The sequence below is a fragment of the Pinus tabuliformis genome, chromosome 7 (genome assembly GCF_031772625.1).
Source record: "Pinus tabuliformis cultivar Carrire ecotype Pingquan chromosome 7, CPIR1, whole genome shotgun sequence".
NCBI lineage: Eukaryota > Viridiplantae > Streptophyta > Pinopsida > Pinales > Pinaceae > Pinus > Pinus tabuliformis.
Genome location: NC_142293.1, coordinates 1249737309 through 1249761862, shown reverse-complemented (window position 1 = coordinate 1249761862; position 24554 = coordinate 1249737309). Strand labels below are relative to the sequence as shown.

The 24554-nt window shown below is 42.5% G+C and overlaps 1 protein-coding gene across 1 annotated transcript in view; it reads left to right on the top strand.

Moving 5' to 3' along the window:
• The window catches only part of LOC149251902 (chloride channel protein CLC-d-like), a 214408-nt gene that overhangs the window by 57175 nt on the left and 132679 nt on the right, over window positions 1–24554 (top strand). The window contains exons 4-5 of the mRNA XM_089459624.1: window positions 24198–24335; window positions 24455–24529. Of these exons, the coding sequence (XP_089315750.1) occupies window positions 24198–24335; window positions 24455–24529 (213 nt within the window). The remainder of the gene's footprint in view (window positions 1–24197; window positions 24336–24454; window positions 24530–24554) is intronic.

Genomic DNA, 24554 nt, shown 5'->3' with positions numbered 1-24554 from the left:
GATAGGAAAGTTATCTCACTTTCTTGGACTACAAGTATCTCAAACCAGAGCAGGATTGCTTATATCTCAAGCCAAATATCTTAAAGACATGCTTAAAAGATATGGAATGGAAGACTATGCTCCCATGAGCACACATATGACCACAAATTGGAAATTGAGCAAAAATGATGAATCCCCTCCGGTAGATGCAACTCATTACAGGTCAATAATTGGATCAATAATTGGAGCCCTTCTGTACTTAACTGCCACGAGACCCGATATAATGCAGGCAGTAGGAATGGTGGGAAGATTTCAATCAGCTCCTAAACAATCCCATTTGTTAGCTGTAAAAAGAATTCTCAGATACCTGAAAGGAACTCTTGATTTCGGTCTTTGGTACCCTAAGAGCTCAACTCTGACTGTAACTGCATACACTGATGTTGATTGGGCCGGAAGTGTAGATGATCGAAAAAGTACTAGTGGAAATGCATTCTTCCTGGGAGACTGTTTAGTATCTTGGCTCAGCAAAAAACAGACATCCATATCATTATCCACAGTCGAAGCCGAGTATATAGCTGCAGCAGACTGTTGTACTCAAATACTATGGATGAAGGAAGCTCTAAAAGATGTCAACATAGGTACAGATCAACCAATTACCATCTATTGTGATAACACAAGTGCTATCAGTCTCAGCAAAAATCCAGTGATGCACTCAAAGACCAAACATATACCAATCAAGTATCATTTCCTTTGTGAACAAGTAGCTGAACAAAACATCATCTTGGAATATATCAATACTAAGGAGTAGATCGCTGATATTTTCACAAAACCTCTTCCTCGAGAAGCATTTGAACATCTTCGTCAAAAGATGGGGGTTATCTCTTTAGCATCACTTAAGTTCATTCATAAAGATGTTGCAGGACAGGGGGAGTAGTTCTACAGGGGGAGCAGTTCGACAGGGGGAGTCCGTATGCATTCCTTTGCCATTGATGTCAAAGGGGGAGAGAAGAAGAATATTGCCATCAATAAAAAAGGGGGAGATTGTTGACATAGATTGTCATTGATGTCAATATGGCAATATTCTAGGAGCCAGAGGAGGCAAAACAGAGCTATCAGAGCTACAAGAGGAGTATTGTAGAATATAAAAGAAGAGCATATCGAAGGAGCAAAGAAGAGCTATCGGTGGAGCAAACAGAGCTATCGGAGGAGCAAAACAGAGCTATCGGAGGAGCAAAACAGAGCTATCGGAGGCATATCAGACTATCAGGAGCAATATATGCCAAAGAGCCAAAGCAGAGCGGAATACATATATATATGTGGAAGAGTTAAAGGAGGCGGAAGAGTTAAAAGAGGCGGAAAAAATATATATATGCGCAATATACACTATCGGAGGCGGAAAACATATATATATATATATATATATATATATATATATATAGATATATACACATATGCAACTTCACTATTGGAAGTGGAAAATAGTGTATATATCGGAATACACTATCAAAGGCGGCAAATATATATATATATATATATATCATTGGTATTGTAATCGGCGGGTTCTATTATGAGCCACTACCCGAAAACCTCGACAGCGATATATATGTGCGGACCCGACGAGACATATCTGTCCGGGTGTATAAACAGGTGAAGTCCACTAAGTGTGTCGAAGCATGATTTTTTAGTGTATTTCATATATTCGGGCTCTACAGCTTGCCACAATAAAGCATGCGGACCCATTGCAACATTATGAAAGGCTCTATGGTTATATCGCATCTGGCTATCGGTACTCTAATATCGCAATATACAAAGGGGTGTCATCCCTGAAAGCGCTGATTACGATATATGTTGCAGACCCGATGCAACATTACAATTTGACTTAATGTTATATCGTGTCCGCCATGTCGGAAGTGATCCATTGCAAGTTATAAAGGGATGTCGCAATAAACTGTGATTGCGATAATGTTGTGGAGGAGCGGACCCGATGCAGTTATAGATGCGGGTGTAATGATTTTGAAGTCCGCCCTTAAGCGTTTCGGTCGGGTTTTTCCATATATTCCTGTGTATTTCAATATTTGTATTGCCCGGGGTTTTTTAGGCCAAAAGCTTATAATAACGGTTCCGATAGTTCAGTGGGCTTGAATGATGGCGATTGCGATTGCGATGGTGACGTGGCAGGTGGGGCCTTCTGATTGGTACAGTCTCTCCGTAAAACAATAAAGTCCTGTGTATGCCTATTATTATTGAGAAAGGGGCTCTGTTACAGTTTTTAATATGCAACATGTTTTGTCTATGTATTTCGGTCCTCTCTTATGAATTTACGTGTCCCTGGAGTGTTGGTGAACTCAAAGAGACAGAGGAAGCCGAAAGCCGGGAAGCCAAAGGACAAGCCAACGCAGAGGAAGCCAAAGCAACATGAAGAATCGGGAAGCCGAAGAGGCAAGCAAGCGCAGAGGAAGCTGAAGCGAGCGTTGAGGAAGTCGAAGAGCCAACAGAAAGTAGAAACCAACAGTCAGAGGCATCAGGAATACAAAAAAACAGGAAAAACAAGGAAAGTGTAGAGTGCGTGTGTATAATCAGAGTTAGAGGAAGTTGAAGTTCAGGCAGAGGTGGAAGAAGCAGGAGAACAGAAGTGAATCATAAGCTCAGCAGGTTTGGGAGCAGAGAACTACAGCAAAACAGATTCTGACAATTTACAATAAAGGGTTGGAGCCTTAGAACTGAAAGGATTGGAGTCCTTGGGAGTTGGTGCTCCTAAGTCCAGGATTGTTGTCTTGGCAAAACAGAGTTGGTGCTCTGGAGGTTGGAGCCTCACAAAAGTCCAAGTTGGTGCTTGGCAACTGATTGCAACCATTTATATATTGTATCTATTTTATTGCACATATTATATTAATAAAAGCATTTATTCCAACTATCTATTTCTGTGTTCCATATATAAATGTTTTTGCTGATAAAAGGAACAATTGAAAAGAAATACTGATTCACCCCCTCCCCCCCCAGTATTTCCAACATGCAGAAGGGAGAGCAGATAGATATCTTCCTCGGTCGGTTGAAGGAGATCCGTGACCAGCTAACTTCCATAGGAGCCATGCCGGATGAGGAATTAATGGTGAGGACCGTACTTAACGCTGTTTCCGAGGATTGGGATGTATTTGTCCAGAGCATACTGGGTAGGACGAGTCTTTCGGATTGGGAAGAAATGTGGGCGGCTCTTCGTCAAGAAGAGATTAGACGATTGACCAAGGTGGGGAGTAGCGGCAAAGGGGTCAGGATCAAGAAGGAGGAATAAGAGGTTGCGGCTCTGGCATCTGCAGGAAAGTAGGAGGAGAGGAAGAAGAAGGACCTATCCAAGGTTAAGTGCTTCCATTGTGGGGAACTTGGTCATTTTGCGAACCAGTGTCCGAGGAAGAAGAGTAAGGGAGAGGCTTATGACTCGAAGGCAGCGCCAACAAAGGTGGAGAAAGAAGTCGAGGAGGATGACGATTGTGCCATGAGTGCTCATGTACATCTAGAGAAGAGGTGGGGAGACATCGAGCTGTAGTCAGGAATACTACAGGCGATGAGGGGCAGGATCCTTGAGGTACCCAACCTCTTGGATTATACCTTGTTATGGGAGCCCTGAAGAGAGAGTAGCAGGACTGGCGGATGTCAGTAGAAATGGATGCACATGAAGCGGCATAGAGTGCTACAATGCAGGAGTCCCTAGGCAAAGCGAGGCTAGCAAGCTGCAGCAGTGCGAGAGGCACGAAGAGTGTTGCAACAGTGCAGGATGGCATAGAGAGGTTTGCAGCGGTGCGAGATGCAGGGAGTTGTTGCGGCAATGCAGAGGCCGTAGAGGGAGCACTTGATAGCGACAAAGGGATGCCAGTAGTTGGGTGGATCAGTGACTTACTTCTCAGTAATTGAGTTGCAGTGCAGTAGCACGATGCAACATGATGAGAGAGGGTTGCAGTGTAGATGCAGTGTTGGGATAAAGGACCAGCAGCAACACGGATGCAGAGGGAACCGTTGTACGTATGCAACAGTGGCAGTGGCAGGGCCATGGGTAGCAGTACAGGATGCAAAAATGTAGAGGATGTTGGGCGGGGAGGCCTAACATCAACACAGGTACCGGTGTTGTATAATCAGAGTGATGCTCAGTGTGGAGTATTACTAGAGCACAATCCTCGCTAAGAGGAAGTGTTGATTTGGGGTAGCATTGGATGTGTTCTAGCCATGAAAATTGGTGGAGAGGCTAAAGCACATGAGATCTCCAAGACCCAGAAATAGTTTGGGCAGATTGTACCGGGTTTGGGAGATATTAAAATAATTAATATTTTTAATGGAGTTGCTAAGTCTAAACTTAGGAAAAATAAAATATTAATGGGTATTAATATAAAACTGGGTTAGAAGGTTCCAAAAGTCATGGATCAAGCCATATTAATCTTAGCCGTTGATTAGAGATGTAATCTCAGCCATTGAAGGACCAACATGAAAAGTATAAGAGGAGGCTTGAGGGTCAGTTGGAGAACACACCAGAGTGATCAGTCATTTGATTTACTAGAGCGGGGTTGCTAAGTAAAGTTGAATCAGTGATCAGCAGTGAGGGGTAGTGAGTACTGGACAGAGAAGCAGAGATAGTGTCGAGAGACCAGCGCAGAGGCAGAGGGGCGGACGCAGAAGCCAGAGCAGGCCACACAGATCCCAACAAAGACAACACAGAGGCCAGAGGGTTTGCGTCATCCACGCAGAGGGCAATAGGAGTGACGCAGAGGGTCCCAGAGGAGGCTTGAAGGACCAACAGGAAAAGTAGAAGAGGAGGCTTGAGGGTCAATTCGAGAATACACTAGAGTGATTAGTCATTCATTTTGCTAGAGCAGGTTGCTAAGCAAGGTTGAATCAGTGATCAACAGTGAGGGGCAGTGAGTACGAGGCAGAGAGGCAGAGACAATACTGGGAGACCAACATAGAAGCATAGAGAGCGAGGGTAGCAGTCAGTCTATGCTATGCAGAGCCCAACATAGGCAACGTAGAGCCTAGAGAGACTACGTCATCCACACAGAGGGAAGAGGGAGTGACGCAAAGGCTCCCAGAGGCTGCGCAGTGCCTCAGAGGGCTGATGCAGGTTAGCAGGAGGCTGACGCAGAGGCTAGAAGGGCTAGCGCTAAGCTTTAGTTGTGTCGGAGAGGGTTTCGTGGGACAAGTTTTTTGAATACCTGTTTCCGGATATAGAGGTATTGCTGTCATGCATTTTTCTATGTTGGGTGAGCCAGATTAGGCACCTTGTTGTGCTCAAATAGACTGCATAATAATATATCCCTCAAAATAGCTGCATCGGTTTTCCCACATTGGGTTTTTTCGGGGACATTTGTCTAAAAATAACGGTGTCACTTGTTTGCTTGTTTTCTTTGAGTTGATGATCTGTAGATGTTGTGACTGTATTGTGTTTATTTTGATATTTAATGTATTAAATAAGTTCGATTTTTAAACAAGTAGAAGAAATAAACCAGCAAAATACAGATTAATTTTCTAACAGATAGATTTAGAAAATCCAACACGTGGTTCATCCTTTCCCCACATGTAGGATCCTTCCTACCATTGGTGATTGGCATGCATGTAGGATGTGGTTCATCCTTTCCCTACGTGTGATTGTAGATGGATGGACACAAAGTTGAAGAGAACTACAACATTCCATCTATAGACAGAAGTAGTCAATGACTTTGGTGCAACTTCTAAAAGGATACAACCAAAAGCATTTGAAGACCTGGGATGAAAATCTGGTATATATACAACATTCTTACAACAAAACAGTCCACACTTCTACAGGAAAGTCCCCATTTGAGACTTGTTTTGGATATTTTCCACCTTCACCTTTGGATATTGCATATGGGCAACAAGGAGGAGTGAGGGAAGATGTTCCATGAGATGATTTGAGGGCTAAAATTTTTATAGAGAAGATCAGACAGATCCATCTATAGGTACAAGAAACACTGCAAAAGTCGCAGGAGAAGTATAAGGCTGAACAAGGAGAGGCTCCAGGGGCCTGGTAAGCAAATCAAGGCTCTGAGGCATGGAACCTTTGAGATACTGGAAAAGGTGGGTGATTCTGCCTATCGACTCAGTTTACCACAATATATGTGCATTTACTCAGTTGTGAATGTAGAGAATTTGAAACTCTATGAGCCTTCCATGCTAGATCAGGAAGAGGAACATGTCCCTACCTTTTGCGGAGGATTTGGCATCAGATTCTTAGGCGAAGTTGACAGAAGATACAAGTTTGTAGAAGAGGTCCAAAACTACAAGATAGAGGCAACATGACCTTTGGTAGATTGGGTTGAAGGGACAACTTTCAAGCAAAGCTAAATGATACACTAGAGAGAAGGTGAAGGAAAAATTTTCTCACCTCATTTAGTAAAAGCTTTTGGGGGCCAAAAGCCTCCCAAAATGGGGAGGTGTGATTTGGATTGGATCATTATATTGTTTTTCATCCATCTTGATGCATTCAGAGTGGAAAAAGTGGAGGAATCAGCTTATGAGACTGTTTTTACTGGCGGGGCCCAGTTTGGCAAAACAGGGTCTAAAACCTTCTGGGAGCATTTTGAGGCATCAAACGACGTTTTTTTGGGGTAAAACTTTTTAGCACCAGTGTATCACTATTTCATGCTATTCTACACATAAAGATCTTTCCAACGATGCAAGAAGCGCATCAATCAGAGTTCGTATGCAAAAGTTATGCCACTCAGAAGTTGACCTTCCTATTTTCACACCTATAGTTCAGGAGGATGCCGCGTCAGCCCCCATTATTCATGGAAAAGGGGCTAGCCATGTGTTTTTGATGTAAAAGACTCTAGAAGAGTCTATATTGTAACTCTAGTTAAGAGTTGATGTAGTCAAACTTAACCACTAGTAGGTTATTGCACTGTGTTATAACTGAACCACTAGGAGGAAGAGACATTCCATTCTTTCGAGAGCATTTTGTTCCATAGCTGAGCAAAGATAGCTAGGAGAGATAGGAGGTAGAGCACACAGAGAGGATATGTGCACTGTAACAACCCATGAGCCACAAGCATTACTTCTTTGTACCTGCAGCCTTATTTTCCAGACAGAGAAAGACAATGAAGTTGCCTCGCTTTCCAGTTGGGTTTTCTCCTGAAAGGGTTTCCCAGAGAATATCTTGTGTCTTATGTGTGTGTGAGCTTATTTTGTCGTTCTCTACTTTTTTGCATAATTTCCATTTGCATGCATGCACTAATTACAGTTAAATTTACAGATCTACAGTTTCAATAAAACTATAATAGTGTAGAAATTCAAAATTTTAATATACTATTATCAGATTTGTTGTGACGAACTGTTCAGTGGAATATCCACGACAGTTTACGAATCATAACCATATGTACTACTTATGCTTTCAATGTGGTTACCAAGAGCTACTTCCTTTATATGATGACGACTACATCCATGTAGAATTCTACTTCAACTATTCTTTCAAGCCTCTCTAATGATGTCATGAGCTCTTGCTTTGCTTCAATTGTATGCTTCTTATATGATGCCATCTTCTACTAAATTGCATCTTGTCATAATGCTTCTCATATTGACTGCCATGGTAGAGGTGTTTTCACCTCCTACTTCTCGTTGCTATGCATCTGAGAGACCTTAATAGTGAAGATCTATCCCTTTGGATTTCTTCTCATCTGGTTCTTCCACTTCTTCGGTGATATGGGCTTCATTTATTTCTTTCCTCTTCTTGTTGTCCTTCTTGAATTTAGGACAATCTCTCTTGAAAATCCCATATTCTTGACAACCATAGCAATGGATCTTCGACATATCAATCTTCTTCTTTTTCTGAGGACCAAACTTCCCAAACTTTCTTTTTCTCTTGGTCATGGCAGCAAATGCTTGAACTTGTTCGCTTGGTCCAACATCACTCTTTGCTTTTAACTTGGTTTCTTCAATCTTACACAATGACCAAAGTTCACTGAATGGGACAACTTCCTTCTTTCCATAGATGCTTGATATGAAGTTGCCCCATTCCTCTGATAGTGCATTGAGCACAATTGTGGTCATTTTTTTATCGGGCATTATTTCCCCCAACTCTTGTACTTGGTCTCTTATTTGTGACACCCTCATAAAGTATGAGGCTATTCCTTCTTCCTTTTATATCTTCATCTTGTATAGCTCGGTTCTCAAAGATATGATTTCTCCAACAGTGCTTATGGAGAACAATTCTACTAGGTTCTCATATATTTATTTTGATGTCTCCAACTTTACTACATAAAGAATGAGGGGATCTTTGATGGATTCTATAAGGATCATTTGAGCTCTTATTTCCCTTTTCATATATTTCGTCAGTGCTTGAGCTTTTTCTTTTGATGGTTTGGAGACCTTACAATTGACACGACCAATAACTTCATTCTTTATGAGGATCAAATCTGTCCTCTTTTTCCATGCAAGGAAGTTTGATGACCCAACCAATTTGTTGCTCTCCTTGCAAAATGAAGTCATTTTGATAGATTCAGACATAGATATAAAGATACTTGTCAAGTGAAGATGCTCCTTTGATGGTGATATCTTCAACTTGATGCCTTTCTTGATGATGTTGATAATAGAAGATGTCTTCTTGATGAAGATGTCTTTCTTTAAGTATGCTTTGATAGTGATCCTTGACTCAAGAAGAGGGAGATCACCTTGATTCCTTAATGATGATGGCAATGCTTCTTCCTGCTTCCCTTGGATGTAGAGACTTCAAGATGCTTCAATGTGTAGTCCTTCTTTGAGTGGATGTAGGGTCCTTGAGGTCTTCTTCTCCTTGTGATGATGATTGTAAAATGTGTGAGTTTCAAGAATGTGGAACCCTTCTTTGGATGAGCTAGGGTTTTGAGGTCTTCTTAGATATTCCTTCCAATGTTGTTAAAATTGCGATATTATCGTATAATTGCGATATTTTCAACAAAAAGATAAAATTGTGCTTAGTACTCGGAATTTTTTTTTTGGCCCGATTTTTTCGAAAAAATCGGTAAAAATCGCGAGAGGCTCCAGTAGCGCGATTTTAAAAGGGGAAAACACGATTTTTGTTTATTTCATTTGGACAACAGAGTGCACGGTGGGGTTTGGAGACTTGGAGTGTTGGAGAGGCTTGGAGATTTTGCCATTTTGGAGCTAAATCAACTACGTGGAGGAGAAAATCAAAGAGTGTGCTAAGGAGGAGACCGATTATCTCCATAAAAACAGTATGGGCACCAATGTTTTTTGTTTTCATTGTTTTGAAACTTTGTTTTTGTTTTTTTTCAATGTTTTTGGTTGGGTTTGGAATGGGGTTTTTGACATTTGTCCAATGTAATGTTTTTTTAGTTTTTTTGGTTGGGTTTGGAATGGGGTTTTTGACATTTGTCCAATGTATTGTTTTTTTAGTTTTTTTGGTTGGGTTTGGAATGGGGTTTCTTAAATTGTATGTAATTTTTTTTAGTTTTTGTACAATGTAAATAGTAAAATACTAAATTGTAAGTTTGTAACTTGTAAATATTAAATTGTAATCCTTATTTTCCCATAGGTTCACTGAAACACCATTCAAGTTTTCAACTTCAAAGTTCAAAATCAAACATGCCAAGGAAATTGGACCCTTTTTGGGAATTTGGTGAACCTAAATCTCCGAATGATAGACTAAACTTGACTTGCAAGTTGTGTGGGCACCATATGTCCGGGGGGGTGTACAGATTGAAGTATCACCTTGCAAAAATCCCTGGATTTGATGTAGGGCCTTGCAAAAATACAAATCCTGAACTCATCCAAAGAGCCATGAAAGCATTGGAAACTTTAGACCACAATAGAGAGGCCAAAGAAGAAGTGAAGAGGCAACTAAAAAAGTCAGCTGAACAAGCAAGTGCCACTGGTTCTACTGCAGCATCAACCAATCCGGTAGCTGCCTCATCATTTTTTGTTCCTCGAACCACACCTGGTTCACAACCATCTATCAGTTCAATGCTAAAAAAAACTGAGAAAGAACAAGCTGACAAGTTGCTGGCAAAATTTCTCCTTTGGAGTGATATTCTTTTTAGCATTGTAAGGAATAATCCATTTTTCCAACCTGCTATTGATGCTATTGCAACTGTTGGCCCAGGGTACAAAATCCCTTCTTATTATGATTTCAGAGACCGGATTCTTCAAAATGAAAAGCTTGACTGCACCAAAAGATTGGAGGATTTTAGGGCATCATGGGCACAAACAAGATGCATTGTGATGTCAGATGGTTGGACTGACCAAAAGGGGAGAACCCTTCTAAACTTCTTGGTTAGTTGTCCCAAGGGGACTATGTTTATCAAATCTATTGATGCATCTGCACAAATCAAAGATGCAAGAAATTTATGTGATTTGCTAGATGTGTTTATTTTGGAGGTGGGTGCAGAAAATGTTGTCCAAGTCATAACGGACAATGCTGCAAATTATGTTGCTGCTGGAAGGATGCTTATGGACAGGCATCCTACTTTATTTTGGACACCTTGTGCTGCACAATGTATTGATTTGATGTTGGAGGACATAGGGAAAATTCCCTTTGTCAAAGATATTGTTGAGTCATCCAAAAGCATTACAAAATTTATATATAACCATACATCTATGCTTAGTTTGATGAGAAGATTCACCAACAACAAAGAGTTAGTGTGCCTCGCCATTACACGGTTTGCCACCAGTTTCATATCTCTTCAATCCCTCTTGAATTATATGTGGGATGTGAAGAGAATGTTTCTTTCAGAGGAGTGGCATGCTTTGCCAATGAGCTGCAAACCAGAGGGAGAGGCCGTATGCAGACTAGTTTCATACCAGGAAGACTTCTGGGTGGGAGTGCAGGAGGTGTGCGCCGTTACTGAACCTTTGGTAAAGGTTCTTCAGTTAGTTGATGGTGAGAAGCTTGCAATGGGCTATTTGTATGAGGCCATGGACAGGGCCAAAGAAGCCATTCGGGCCTACTATGATGATAAGGGAGATGAGGGGTTTCAAAGACAACTCCTCCTATGGGGAGTGATTGATGAGTGATGGAACAACACACTCCATCGTCCCATTCATGCTGCTGGGATTTTCCTGAACCCCGCATTTTCTTATGCATGTGGGTTTGTATTTGATGCTGAGATCATGGATGGATTCTTATCCTGTGTCCAGAAGATGGTGCGATCTCCAGCAGAACGTACAGAGATCTCTAAAGAAATTGAGACATATAGGATGGCAGGTGGCACATTTGGCTTTGACATGGTTGTGACTGATAGGACGATTAAAATGCCAGGTATTTTTTAGTTTGTAACTTTGTTTCAAATTTCATTCTCTTCAAATTCCATTTTTTTCTTATGTTTATTTAAAATTTTATTTGTAATTTTGTTGTAGATGCATGGTGGAGAATGTATGGTGCCAGGGTACCCCTTCTGCAAAAGCTTGCCATTCGAATCCTCAGCCAAACATGTAGCTCCTCAGGATGTGAGCGCAACTGGAGTGTATTTGAAAAAATACACAACAAGAAGCGCAATAGGTTAACACTTAAAAATTTAAAATATTGCAAATTTCCAAATAAATTTTTGAATTCATTAAACAATATTTTTTTTATAATTATTAATTATTATTTCATGATCTTTGTACAGGTTGGAGTCCCAGTGACTTAATGACATGGTCTACGTCTACTACAATCTTCGATTGTGGGTGAGGCAACTTGAGAGGACACCTGATATGGAGGCCATCTCATTGGATGGGATTGACACCACTGCTGCATGGAGGGTTGAGGCCGAGAGGCCTCTCATGGAGTCTGCTGATGATTGGTTAGTGCAGGATGTAGTGGAGGGGGGGAGGAGGAGGAGGAGGAGGAGCAACAGGAGGAGGAGGTGACACCACCTGCCCGGGCTACCCCTGCCACCAGTAGAGGATGTGGTCTACCTCCTATGGCAGCTACTTCTAGTTCTTCAGCTTCTAGAGCACAATAGACTCCACTGCCAACTCCACCAGCACCAGCATCTACATCTAGAGGGAAAGGGAAAGCTATAGCATTTTCTCGCAAGAGGGGCAGAGGAAATCAATAGTATTAGTTATTTGGTTCATTTCATTGTATATGACATTATGAATCATGATATGAGACACATTATTATATTTTTTGTTGATATTTTGAGGCTGAGTTGGGACTCAGGAGTCAGGACTTACTATTCAGGACATGATTCACTGTTATGTGTGATTTTAGCACTATAAATGATATTAAACATCTTATATATTAGTTCTTTTATCATATTTATTTGTCAATGTATTTATTTTATGTTGTAGATGGTTTAGATATTAAAAAAATTGAAAAAAAATGAATATTTTTGTACCAAACGATTTTTTCCTGATTATTACTGATTTTTTCCTGATTATTACGATTTTTTCCGATTTTTTCCTCGCGCCGATATTATCTCGATAACGATTAGTGCAACATTGATTCCTTCCTTCAAGATGATGAGTAGGTTATTCCTTTGATGATTTCCTTGTGCTCGGCCCTTGTGTATCCTTTCTTGATGGTTCAATGTCCTCTTTGATCCCTTTTGATGGTCCTTCTTCAAGCTGCCTTTCCTTGTCTTGTCACCTTAGCTCTGATACCATGTTGAGAAATTTAGGGGCAACAAATTAAGTGATTTCTCTTACTTTGATAACTGCTTGTGATGTATTTTATTTAACTTGATTAGATTCTTCTTTTAATTGATTATATTTAGTGTTCTTATCAACAAACAACTACCAAACAATAAATAACAATGAGACAAGAGGACACAAGATATAGGCGATCATTCGGGGCCAAAACCTCTCCACTTTGAGAGGAAAACCCACAAGAATTTTCTCTTCTTATAGAACTTCAATTGATGAATTCCAAAACCTATGACCCTTGACCAAGGCCCTTCCAAGACCAAGTAAAACTTCTCCTTGAAGTACTTTTTCAACCCAAGTCAAACTTGCTTTCTTGCAGCCTTCACTTCTCCCTTGACCGAGAAATTCAACCTGCAATTTTGACTGCAACTTTGGCCTCTTTCACCTACAATTTTCGGCCTCCCTGTTGTCCTTGCAGTTTCACACGTGTGACCAATCTAGGGAAGATTGTGATGATTGTCTTCTTCACTTGTCTTGAGCTAATCTCCTTGGAACTTCGGCTTGCAAGAATGATCCTTTTTCCACCTTGTTTCGGCCTCCTTGAGGTGACTATACTTGGGCTATGTTGTAATGAATTCTATGTAATATCCCTCACCTGGAATATCCCTCAAACCCTAGCAAAACTCCAACCAAATACGTGCAAATGATACAATAACCCAAAAATGACAAAATAACTGTGGTACAACATATAATAATGTAAACAGGAAATATAAGCAGATACTCAAGAAATGCAGCGTAAAATGCTAAGCCATTTTATTATACTGAGCAATAAGATAAGTACAGGAGGTGATCAGAAAGATGGCACCTCGACTTGCACAAGGCAAGTGAAGAAATACTCTCAAAATAACAAAGAATGGCCTCTCTGCGTGGATGCTGCTGTTATGCTACTGTTGCTGCTAGGAAACAACTGATGATTTGGGGCTGCTCCCCTCCTCGGAATAAGCTGAAACTCTGGATTCGGGCTCTACTCAAGAAACCCAGAAAAACCCAGAAAGCTCTCCTGGAATAGCCGACCCCCGAAAATCACCCCCTTGGGGTTCTGCGCAGTTCCTCAAAGCTCTGCGCTGCCACTGAAGGAAACCCCTCTAAACTCTGCCTGAAACTCCGCCTGAACCCTGCCAAAAATCCGCCAATAGACAAGGGCTGGTCCCTTGCTCAAACACCCAGCATAAATCCTCCTGCAAACCCCAATCCAACACTACTGCCAGAAAGAACTGCATCCCTCTCTCAGTGCTGCACAGTCCTCCAACACGCTGATGAAATTGCTGCTAAAATGTGGATATAACTACTGCTGAAATGCCAATGGAAATAGCTTGCTCGAGCAGGCACTCGAAGTCCCCCGGGGCTAAGGGTGAGATCTCCGAACGGAGACACTCAATGCACTAAACAGTGCTGCAGACTAGCTAAATAGCCAGCGTGCTCAGAAGTTGCTCAAAATGCACATAACTGAATGATCCAAAATAAGGGGGCTCCTCTCTATTTTATAGCCTCTGCCTCTCACAATCCCTAGGCTCACCTCCTCCTGCGTGCTTCTCCTCTTGCCACGTGTTCTTCCCTCTTGCGCAGTCTCTCCATGTGTCTGCGTGGGCTCCATTTCTGCGTCCCCCTTTGGCCCCCTTGGCTCCCCTTTAAGTCACAACGTTGTGCTACCTAGGAAGTGACTTTTTATTCTAAAGTGAGTTATGTCCCCCTTCCTCACTTTTTATTTACAAATAACTATAGAAGGCAAAATTGAACAAAATCGAATATTCCAATTAGCCATAGCTAATTAGGAATATTACAGTCTACCCCGGCAAAATGTTGCTTGTCCTCAAGCAACTGAAGTGATGGATGCTGCAAGATCCTCTCACTCTCCCAGGTGGCATCTTCATCCGGCAAATTCTTCCACCTCACCAAGAATTCTCGGACCGTCCTGTTCCGCAATTGCCTCTCCCTGGTATCAATGATAGCCTCCGGCTGCAATACCAAATGCCCCTCGTCATCCATGGGTGGTAGCTCATCTGTCACTGTCACCTGCTTCCCCAATGCCTTTTTCAGGCATGATACATGAAAAATGTTATGAATCTTGCTGCCTTGGGGCAGCTCCAGCTCATATGCAACCTGTCCAAACCTACGTATCACCCTGTACGGACCGTAAAGCGGGGCTTGAGCTTCTCAACCCCCTTCTGCTTTAGTGACGACTGTTGGTATGGTTGTAATCGTAGGTAGACCATGTCCCCTACCTCGAACTGTCTCTCCACCCGACCCCTGTCGGCATATAGCTTCTGCTGATTCTGTGCTGTAGCCATGTTATCCTTGAGAGCTCGGAGAATATCCTGACTCTCTTGGATCCAAATCTTGGCTCTGGGAGCCTTGCTATCACCAAACATCACGTCAGCAAAAGATAAAGGATGATACCCATATAAGGCATAGAATGGTGACATACCAATGGACATGTGATGTGAAGTATTGTAGCAATACTCCCCTAGATGTAGCCACCTCAACCATGCTCGCTGCTGCCCACTGACATAGTTACGCAAGTAGCCCTCTAGCCACTTGTTAACTATCTCTGTTTGTCCATCTATTTGTGGGTGATAACTGGTACTCGGTGTCAACTTCGTCCCCACCAGCCGGAAAAGCTCCTGCCAAAATCCGCCCATGAAACGGCTGTCCCTATCACTGACGATGGTCTTAGGAAGACCATGTAGCCTGAAGATCTCTCTAAAGAACAGCTCGACCACCTGTGCTGCTGTATAGTGTGCGGATATGGCAAAAAAATGTGCGTACTTCATCAGTCGATCAACGACGACAAAGATGCAATCCTTGCCCTGTACCGTGGGCAACCCTGTGATGAAGTCCATCGAAATACTCTCCCATTTCCCCTCCAGAATGGGAAGAGGCTGCAATAATCCTGCGAGATGGCTCATCTCTCCCTTGTTCCTCTGGCAAACATCGCACTCCCGGATGTGCTGGAGTACGTCCTCCTTGAGGCCCTTCCATGAGAACCTCTCCCTAATGGCCCTGTAGGTTTTGGTAAACCCTTGATGTCCTACCAATGATGAATCATGTGATGCCTGGAGTATCTTCTTCTTGAGCTGAGACCCCTCAGTCAAGAAGATCCGGTCCCTGTAATAGATGATCTCATCGACCACCCTATACCTGTCATCTGCCACCTGCCCATCCAGAACCTCACATGCAAACCTGTCCTTGGAGTACTCTACTAAGAGTCGAGCCCTCCAGTCTGTATCCAAGCTCATAAGAGACAACATGGCTGGTCTACGTGAAAGGGCATCTACTACCACGTTGTTCTTACCCTTGACATACTCAATGTCAAAGTCATATTCTTGGATCTTGCTGATCCACTTCTGCTGCCTCTCTTGTAGCTGCTTTTGCTCCGAAAAGAACTTGAGGCTGTTGTGATCAGTCCTCACCCTGAACCTGTTACCCACCAAGTACTGCCGGTACTTAGCCAATGCATGCATGATGGCCAGCATCTCCTTGTCGTATATAGAATACAACCTCTCGTGCGGAAGGAGCTTCCGGCTCTCAAAGGCTATAGGGTGACCTCCCTGCATCAACACTGCGCCGATCCCCTCTCCCGATGCATCACACTCCAAAATAAATGGCTGAGTAAAATCTGGCAACGCAAGCACTGGGCAGTTGCTCATAACCTCCTTGAGCCTGTCAAAGGCTCGCTGTGCCGTATTTGACCAACCGAATGCCCCCTTCCTCGTCAAATCTGTCAGGGGTGCAGCAAGTTGCGAGAAACCTTTGACGAACTTCCGGTAGTAAGTACAAATGCCAATGAATCCTCGAATTTCCGTCACATTTCTTGGCTCCGACCATTCTCTGATGGCCTTGAACTTCTCCTCGTGGACCCTCACTCCGTCCACCCCTATGATGTGTCCCAGATACAACATCTCCGTCAACCCAAACTTGCACTTGGAGAGTTTGACATAGAACTGCTGCTCCTGTAATATACGCAATACCGTCTCAATGTGTTGGAGATGCTCCTCCCAAGCCCTGCTGTAAATAAGAATGTCATCAAAGAATACCAACACAAACTTCCTCAAGTGACTACGGAAAATGTGATTCATACAGGACTGAAATGTCGCTGGGGTGTTGGCTAGCCCAAAAGGCATCAACAAGAACTCAAAGTGCCCATAGTGACACCTGAAGGCGGTCTTGGGAATGTCTTGCTCCCTCATGTGAATCTGATGGTACCTAGACCTCAAATCAATCTTTGAGAAGAAACGTGCCCCTCTCAACTCGTCCATCAACTCATCGATCCTAGGTATGGGGTACCTGTTCTTCAGGGTCTTCTTGTTAAGGGCCCTGTAGTCAATGTACATCCTCAATGTACCCTCCTTCTTCTTCACCAACACCACAGAAGAAGCAAAATGACTCGTGCTCGGTCGGATATGCCCAAGAGCCAGCAACTCTTGGATAGCCCGCTCAATCTCATCCCGATAGGCCTTGGAGTGCCTATAGGGGGTGGTGACCATGGCCTGTATGCCCTGCTCAAGCTCGATGGTGTGCTCAAACCCCCGATTCAGTGGCTGTCCTGGTGGAATCTCCCCAAAAATTATGGCATATTGATCAAGGATGGACTGTATCTCTGGATGTACCGTCTGCCTTGTAGTCCCTACCTCTGATGCACGCAGTTCCACTGCCCACTCTATGTCTCCCTTCCGGAAGATTGCCTCCATCCGATGAGCCGAAACAGTCTGAGGCGGATATGTGTGCTGTCCCCGTATCTTCTCATGCCTCCCTGTCTTCTCATCATCCCACTCCATCTCTAGGGTCTTCCAATCTGTCGTGACCTTCCCTAGAGTGATAAGCCACTGAACACCCAGTATCATGTTGGTGTCCGGAATATCGACCACGAAAAAGTGGTCAGTCAACGTGTAGGTGCCCATCGTCACTGAAAGCTCTGGAACATAACGAGCACACGTCATGGTCTGATCTCCTGGGACCAAGACTGAAAATCCATCGAAGCTCTCTGTCTGTATACCTCTTCGCTCAACCATCTGGGTATCGATGAAGTTGTGGGTCGCCCCACTGTCCACCGACACTGATACTCGCTTGCCACATACTGTTCCCCGTACGTGTAGCGTCAGATACTTGGGAACTCCTTGCAATGCTGCAAGGGCCCCTCCGGTAGGTGCAAAAGATGCACCACCTGCTGCTGGCGGTGGAGGTGGCAAAGGTCCCTGTATGGCATGGCTATCTCCTGCCTCCACATCATCCTCGTCATCCTCTTCTCTATTGCTCTCGGAGAAGACCTCAATAAAATGTGCTTTGCCAGCAGCACATCTATGTCCCGGTGCCCACGGCTCCTGACATGTGAAGCACAATCGCTTCTTCTTCAGCTCCCTCCTGGCATCGTCATCAAGCTGTACTCGTCCTGGATTCCCCTTTGGAGGAGGAATCCTCACATCCTTCCCCTTAGACTGAAAAGTCTGTCTCTGGGGGTAAGGTGTTCGGGTCCTGGGTAAGACATCCTATAAGTCCCGGGTCCTGCTGATAGCGTCCTGGAGTGTGGCCGGTTTAGTGGATCGGACTAAACCCCGAAGTGGCTCTGCTAACCCCTCAACATACATCTAAACCCTCTGTTCTGTGGATAGGTCTGGCACCATCACAGAGACCCTCAAGAAATTTGCAATGTAGGTCTCTGGGCCCCCTGTCTGTTTGAGCCTCGTCAGCTCAACAAAATGCTGCTCTGGATCCCTCCGATCAAATCGCTCCATCAGTCTCCTGGTAAACTCGGCATATGTCGTCACTGTGGAGTGCCCCAGTGTAACCATCCCATGAAACCACCAATCCTGGGCCTCACCATCCAAATGCAATGTTGCCACCTTGATGGCCTCTGTCTCTGACATCTGGTTAAGCTGGAAATAAATGTCTAGCTTCTCCACCCAAGACTTTGCCGAACTGTTTGATGAACCATCAAACGTGGGCAAGTGGAATCTACTCGCTGCACGGTGGGTGTCACCATCATGGTAATGCCGGTACCCTCTGTGATGGTCGCGGGGTCTACTATCCTGTTGGAGCTGAACAAAATCTCTGAATGAGAGGGCTTCCCTGAACGCCTGCCCATAGGCCTGGTACTTTGCAAAATAATCACCCATATGTCCAGGCTCTGCCTCCTGCTGGGCTCCGGCCCTTGTGTCTGCTCCCAAGAAAGTGGGCATGGTAGAGCGTGTAGGGGCATGTGAGGCTACCTGCTGCGCAGTATCACGCTGCTCTGGCAAATGGTGGGATGCGCCCGATCCCTCACCAACCTGAAAAACCTGTGGGCTCTCACGCTGTCTGGCCTCTACTGCTGTGAATCTCTGCCCCATCACCTCAATCTGTCTCAACAGACCCTGCACTAATTTGAGGAGCATATTCGCAAATCTCTTCCCGTTATCATCTGCCATCGGAGCCTCCTGCTCTGCGTCCTCTATAGGCTCCTCCCGTTTTGCGTCTACTACTGGAACACAGTCTCCCTCTTCGTAAGTGTTCTCCAACCTACGCCCAGAGTCTCTGTATCTCCGACCTCTGTAACAGATATAGGGTTTTTCCCCTGGTGTCATAGATTGCTAGCTCCACAGGCTGAGCCAGATCTATGCTCTGATACCACTGTAATATCCCTAACCCGGAATATCCCTCAAACCCCAGCAAAACTCCAACCAAATACGTGAAAATGATACAATAACCCAAAAATGACAAAATAACTATGGTACAACATATAATAATGTAAATAGGAAATATGAGCAGATACTCAAGAAATGCAGCGTAAAATGCTAAGCCATTTTATTATACTGAGCAATAAGATAAGTACAGGAGGTGATCAGAAAGATGGCACCTCGACTTGCACAAGGCAAGTGAAGAAATACTCTCAGAATAACAAAGAATGGCCTCTCTGCGTGGATGCTGCTGCTATGTTGCTGCTGCTGCTAGGAAACAACTGATGATTTGGGGCTGCTCCCCTCCTCGGAATAAGCTGAAACTTTGGATTCGGGCTCTACTCAAGAGACCCAGAAAAATCCAGAAAGCTCTCCTGGATTAGCTGACCCCTGAAAATCACCCCCTTGGGGTTCTGCGCAATTCCTCAAAGCTCTGCGCTGCCACTGAAGGAAACCCCTCTAAACTCAACCTGAAACTCCGCCTGAACCTTGCCAAAAATCCGCCAATAGATAAGGGCTGGTCCCTTGCTCAAACACCCAACATAATTCCTCCTGCAAACCCCAATCCAACACTACTGCCAGAAAGAACTGCGTCCCTCTCTCAGTGCTACGTAGTCCTCCAACACACTGATGAAACTGCTGCTGAAATGCAGATAAAACCACTGTTGAAATGCCAATGGAAATACCTTGCCCGAGCAGGCACTCGTAGTCCCCCGGGGCTAAGGGTGAGATCTCCTAACGGAGACACTCAATGCACTAAACAGTGCCACAGACTAGCTAAACAGCCAGCGTGCTCAGAAGTTGAAACGACTTGCTCAAAATGCACATAAGTTCATAACTGAATGATCCAAAATGAGGGGGCTCCTCTCTATTTTATAGCCTCTGCCTCTCACAATCCCTAGGCTCACCTCCTCCTGCGTGCTTCTCCTCGTGCCACGTGTTCTTCCCTCCTGCGCAGTCTCTCCATGTGTCTGCGTGGGCTCCATTTCTGCGTCCCCCTTTGGCCCCCTTGGCTCCCCTTTAAGTCACAACGTTGTGCTACCTAGGAAGTGACTTTTTATTCTAAAGTGAGTTATGTCCCCCTTCCTCACTTTTTATTTATAAATAACTATAGAAGGTAAAAATTGAACAAAATCGAATATTCCAATTAGCCATAGCTAATTAGGAATATTACATTCTGCCCTAGTCTCATCGCACGTATGAACAAATATAGCCTAAAACAATACTTGCAAACCTCACTTTTCCTCTCCTTGGATTCTTCTGCCCTTTGCTGGGTATCTTTGTTCTTCTTGTGTTTCCACGAGATGCTTGAGTGAGTTCAAAGGTGATCGACTAGCCTCTTAGGCCGACTTGTCACTAGCTTGTAGGCCGACTTGTCACTAGCTTTAACCCGACTTGTCACTGCTTGATAGGCCGACTTGTTACTTGCATCTTGACAAGGCCTTGGAGGGTCTTTGACTCTATTTTGACTTAAATAAATTTTTCTTTATAATATGTAACATGCCCAAAAGGGTCTTCCATACATGACAATGATTCTTATGACTTGTAGACTCAATGACAAGCCCTAGAAGCACTCAATGGGTGCTTGAACCAAAAATAAATTTCCCTTGAGCATGAAACCCATGCCTCAAGAATGACAATAATCAATTTATTTTTCTCTTTACGACGAATACATAAAATCATGATTACATGTGTCATTATGAAGACCGAACCTAGTTACATATTTCAACAGATCTAGCATGTGAGCGAGCAATTAGATTATGAAATGTGCAATAAAATAAACTAAACTAGCAAAGCAAATAAAACAAGTTAGTCAATGATCACCCAAAGATCCTCCTTCCAAATGATCTGGATGCCAAGGGGAAATCCCCAAGCTCCCTCAAGAAGAAAAATTCTTTTATTATTATTAGAAATGCCCTCTTATAGAGAAGTGAGGGACTTAGATTTTGAGGGGGCTTACAACAAAGGGTTTCAAGGATCAAATGCTCCTCCTCAAAATAAAAATGATAGAATATTACAATACTTATTGTGAAATTACAATGAAGCAATTCCTCGAGTGAGGGAACTAGCTTTTCCTCGAAGGGATCTAACTTCAATGGCTCAACTTGCAAATCTTCAAGAAGAAAATTTGCGCACAAGAGAAGGATAAAAGGCTTCTGTCCATAGATTAGGGTAGGAAGAGGTCTCAAGTGTGTAGATCTCTTGATATCTTAGGCCTCCACCTATAGATCCCTTCAAAGTGTCTTAAAACACCACACTCATCAAGCTTCCACAAGGAACTGTGCAAGCATCAAGAGGACGATTAGATTTGAAGCAAGAAAAATCGATTCAGAAGATAATGAGAATGTACACTTAAAAATATAGATGCCAGCCACAAGTGTATGAGGACACCTTCTCTCTTGTGCAAGCAATAAGGGATTAACTCTCTAAATAAGCTCTATAAAGCTAGATCTGTTAATGAAAGAACATACAATAGTAGATCTGGATTTAAATTTAATAAATAAAAACGTCTTAGCGAGCTAGGATAGAAAACTCCCTCATTAATCTTTAGATCAGCCTTTACGAGAAGTAAATCAATGTGGGTTCTTGCTCCTTTTGAATTGGGAGTGGGTTCATTCAACCAAAAACTTACCCCACGCACGAGATCTGCTTCAAAACAAAAAGATCTCTACATACTTTGACAAAAAATTATTAGATCCACAAGGAACTAGATTACACAATGAAAAAGAAGGCTAGGGGTTCAACCAAAAACCCTCTAGTGCTTCTCCCTCTAGAGTGGTCCTCTAGCTCAAAAATTAACGCAAGATAGCTTACATCAATAGATCCAAAACCTGACAAGTGGAAATAATAAATCGATTTAGCACAAGTAGAGCATTAAGCATAAACTGAAACAATTATACCTCAAAAGCAGAAGAATAACACCACATAGAATAAACCCCAAAGTCTTTGCTTTATTAGATATGAAAAAAATGAGTATAAAATTTGCAGAGCTGCTAGCCCAGTAGCTTGATTTAGAATGATTAGAAAGTGAGGAGCCCTTGGCTCAATTTATAGAAAAAATGGGAGCAGATCCCAATGATAATCTCATATCCAATTGATAGGTGGTGATCCCAAGGAAAAATGTCTTGATCCCCTTGAGAAACATCTAGATCTCTCTCAAGCAAATCAAAACCCTTAGATGCCCTGCGCAGATCCTCAAGAGAGATAGCCGTTTGCAAAATTGGTAAACTGGGTGGAGTGGAAATTTAATGCTGGAGTGATAGGAGACCCCTTTCAAATTTATCTCAAGTCAAAACTTAACCAAAACCCCATCAAATCTTGGAACTCAAATTATCCTCCTAAAAAAGTGCAAATTTCTGGGACATTTGTTGTGCTTGAGGACCATCAAATCTTTTTGTGGTTAATTTCCTTGATGAATGGGATCCACATCACTTTTTTGGTTTGACTTTTATCCCTATTTCCACCTCATTTTTGAGTATTTTCCACTTGGAGAGAATTGCTAATTTATTTGCCAGTTTTTGTGAAAACTTAGAAAAGATGGATTTTGAGGGGTAAATAATCATGTTTTGACCCTCAAAGTGTGTCTTAGTAGAAAGTTGAGGTGTAGAGGTCTAATTTTGAGTACTCATACCCCCTACAACTTCTCTAAACAACACTTATTACATCTTACATCAAAAATTTATTAAAAATCTCCTCATGCGGGAAATTTTTTAATAATTAAAAATGACACTTAAACTCAACCAAATTCCGTGAAACTTTAGAGATGATCTAGTATGGTAATATACATTGACTCTAGACACTAGGACTCACCTAAGACTCTACCATCAAACCACACTCTAGCTTTGGGGTATATCTGGGAGAAAAACTCAACTAATTATTCAATGTTAAAAAACACAAATAATTAGCTAAGGAAAAAACCTCCATAGAGTGAACTCACTTGCTAGTAAATTCCTAAGCTACCTAGGCCTGTTACATGACTCTTTTTCATCATACTAGAATCATTTTTACAATGTCTCCGCAGGGCTACGGAATCTGAACAACAGAATGAAGAGAAGAAAATGAAATAGGCTTAAAAGCCCGGATGAAGTCTGGAATTCTGACTGATCTGATGGTGCTGGAATGCTCTAAGTGTATTTTGATCATGGGGTCTTTGAAAAATCTTCAAATGCACTTTTAGTGGTCAACAGGACCTCCACATGGGTTACAAGGCCTTTGACTTGGATTCTTTGGCCTTACAACGGTGTTGGCAAAAAATTAGAAAGTACATATGTACCCCAGCTGAAATGAGCGGTAACATGTCCTATTGGAATCAAAATTCAGAACTTTAGTGTAACTGGATGCTCATTGAATCCCAATGACTTTGAGTGAGCTCTAGTAATTTATTTGTATAACCAACCTAGTAAATTGCTTTATTTTTTGCTTCTCACTCTTTCCACCTCTGTTATGTTACATGAGAACTATACAAAATACCCCCTTCAATTTTTTCCACATGAATCTGAGTCTTAGAATCAACATATTTGAGAGGATCTTGTAATCCTGCTTTGGGATTTTTTGTATGCGATTCAATAAGTTAGCCTTATCATCTCCTGATCCTCAAGGAATTTATTATTTTCCCAGACTTTGATGTCAAAATACTTCATGTATATCAAATAAAATCTTATATAACTATCCATTTTGGTCATTGCTTTAGAACAATCTGATAGAGTTAACTTCCATCATAAGCTTGCAGATTGTTGGCATGATTGGGTTTGTATTTTATTTTATTTATTAATTTTTTATATCTTTTTTTAATTTAATTGATAGGATTGACAATTTCCTAGTAATATCTCCTATGCATTTGATACTTAAAGAATAATTCAATCAATTTTTTCATTTTTTAACTTTAAAAATCCAGTGTTGGTATACTTTCATACTTGTAGATCAGAAAATAAAATTTGTACTATTTTGCAGAAAAGTTGGACTCAGAGGATGATAGTCCAGTCAAGTCTGGGTATTTCCTTCTTGGTATATGTAGCTTTTGGGATTTTTCTTGTGCTTATATCCAGTTGTTTGGTGTTATACTGGGCTCCAGCAGCTGCTGGTGGTGGGGTACGTTCCAACTTCCAATAGTCTCTTTACTGCAATGATATTCAACAAGAAAACAATCTTTATGCAATTTTTAATATTTATTTATGCTAAATTTTATCCAATTTTGTTACATTTGGTAGGTCACCCTTGTTATGGCTTACCTCAATGGAAATGATATCCCCAATCTGCTTCATCTGAGAACTCTGGTTACAAAGGTAATTGACTGTTCAATCAGTATAT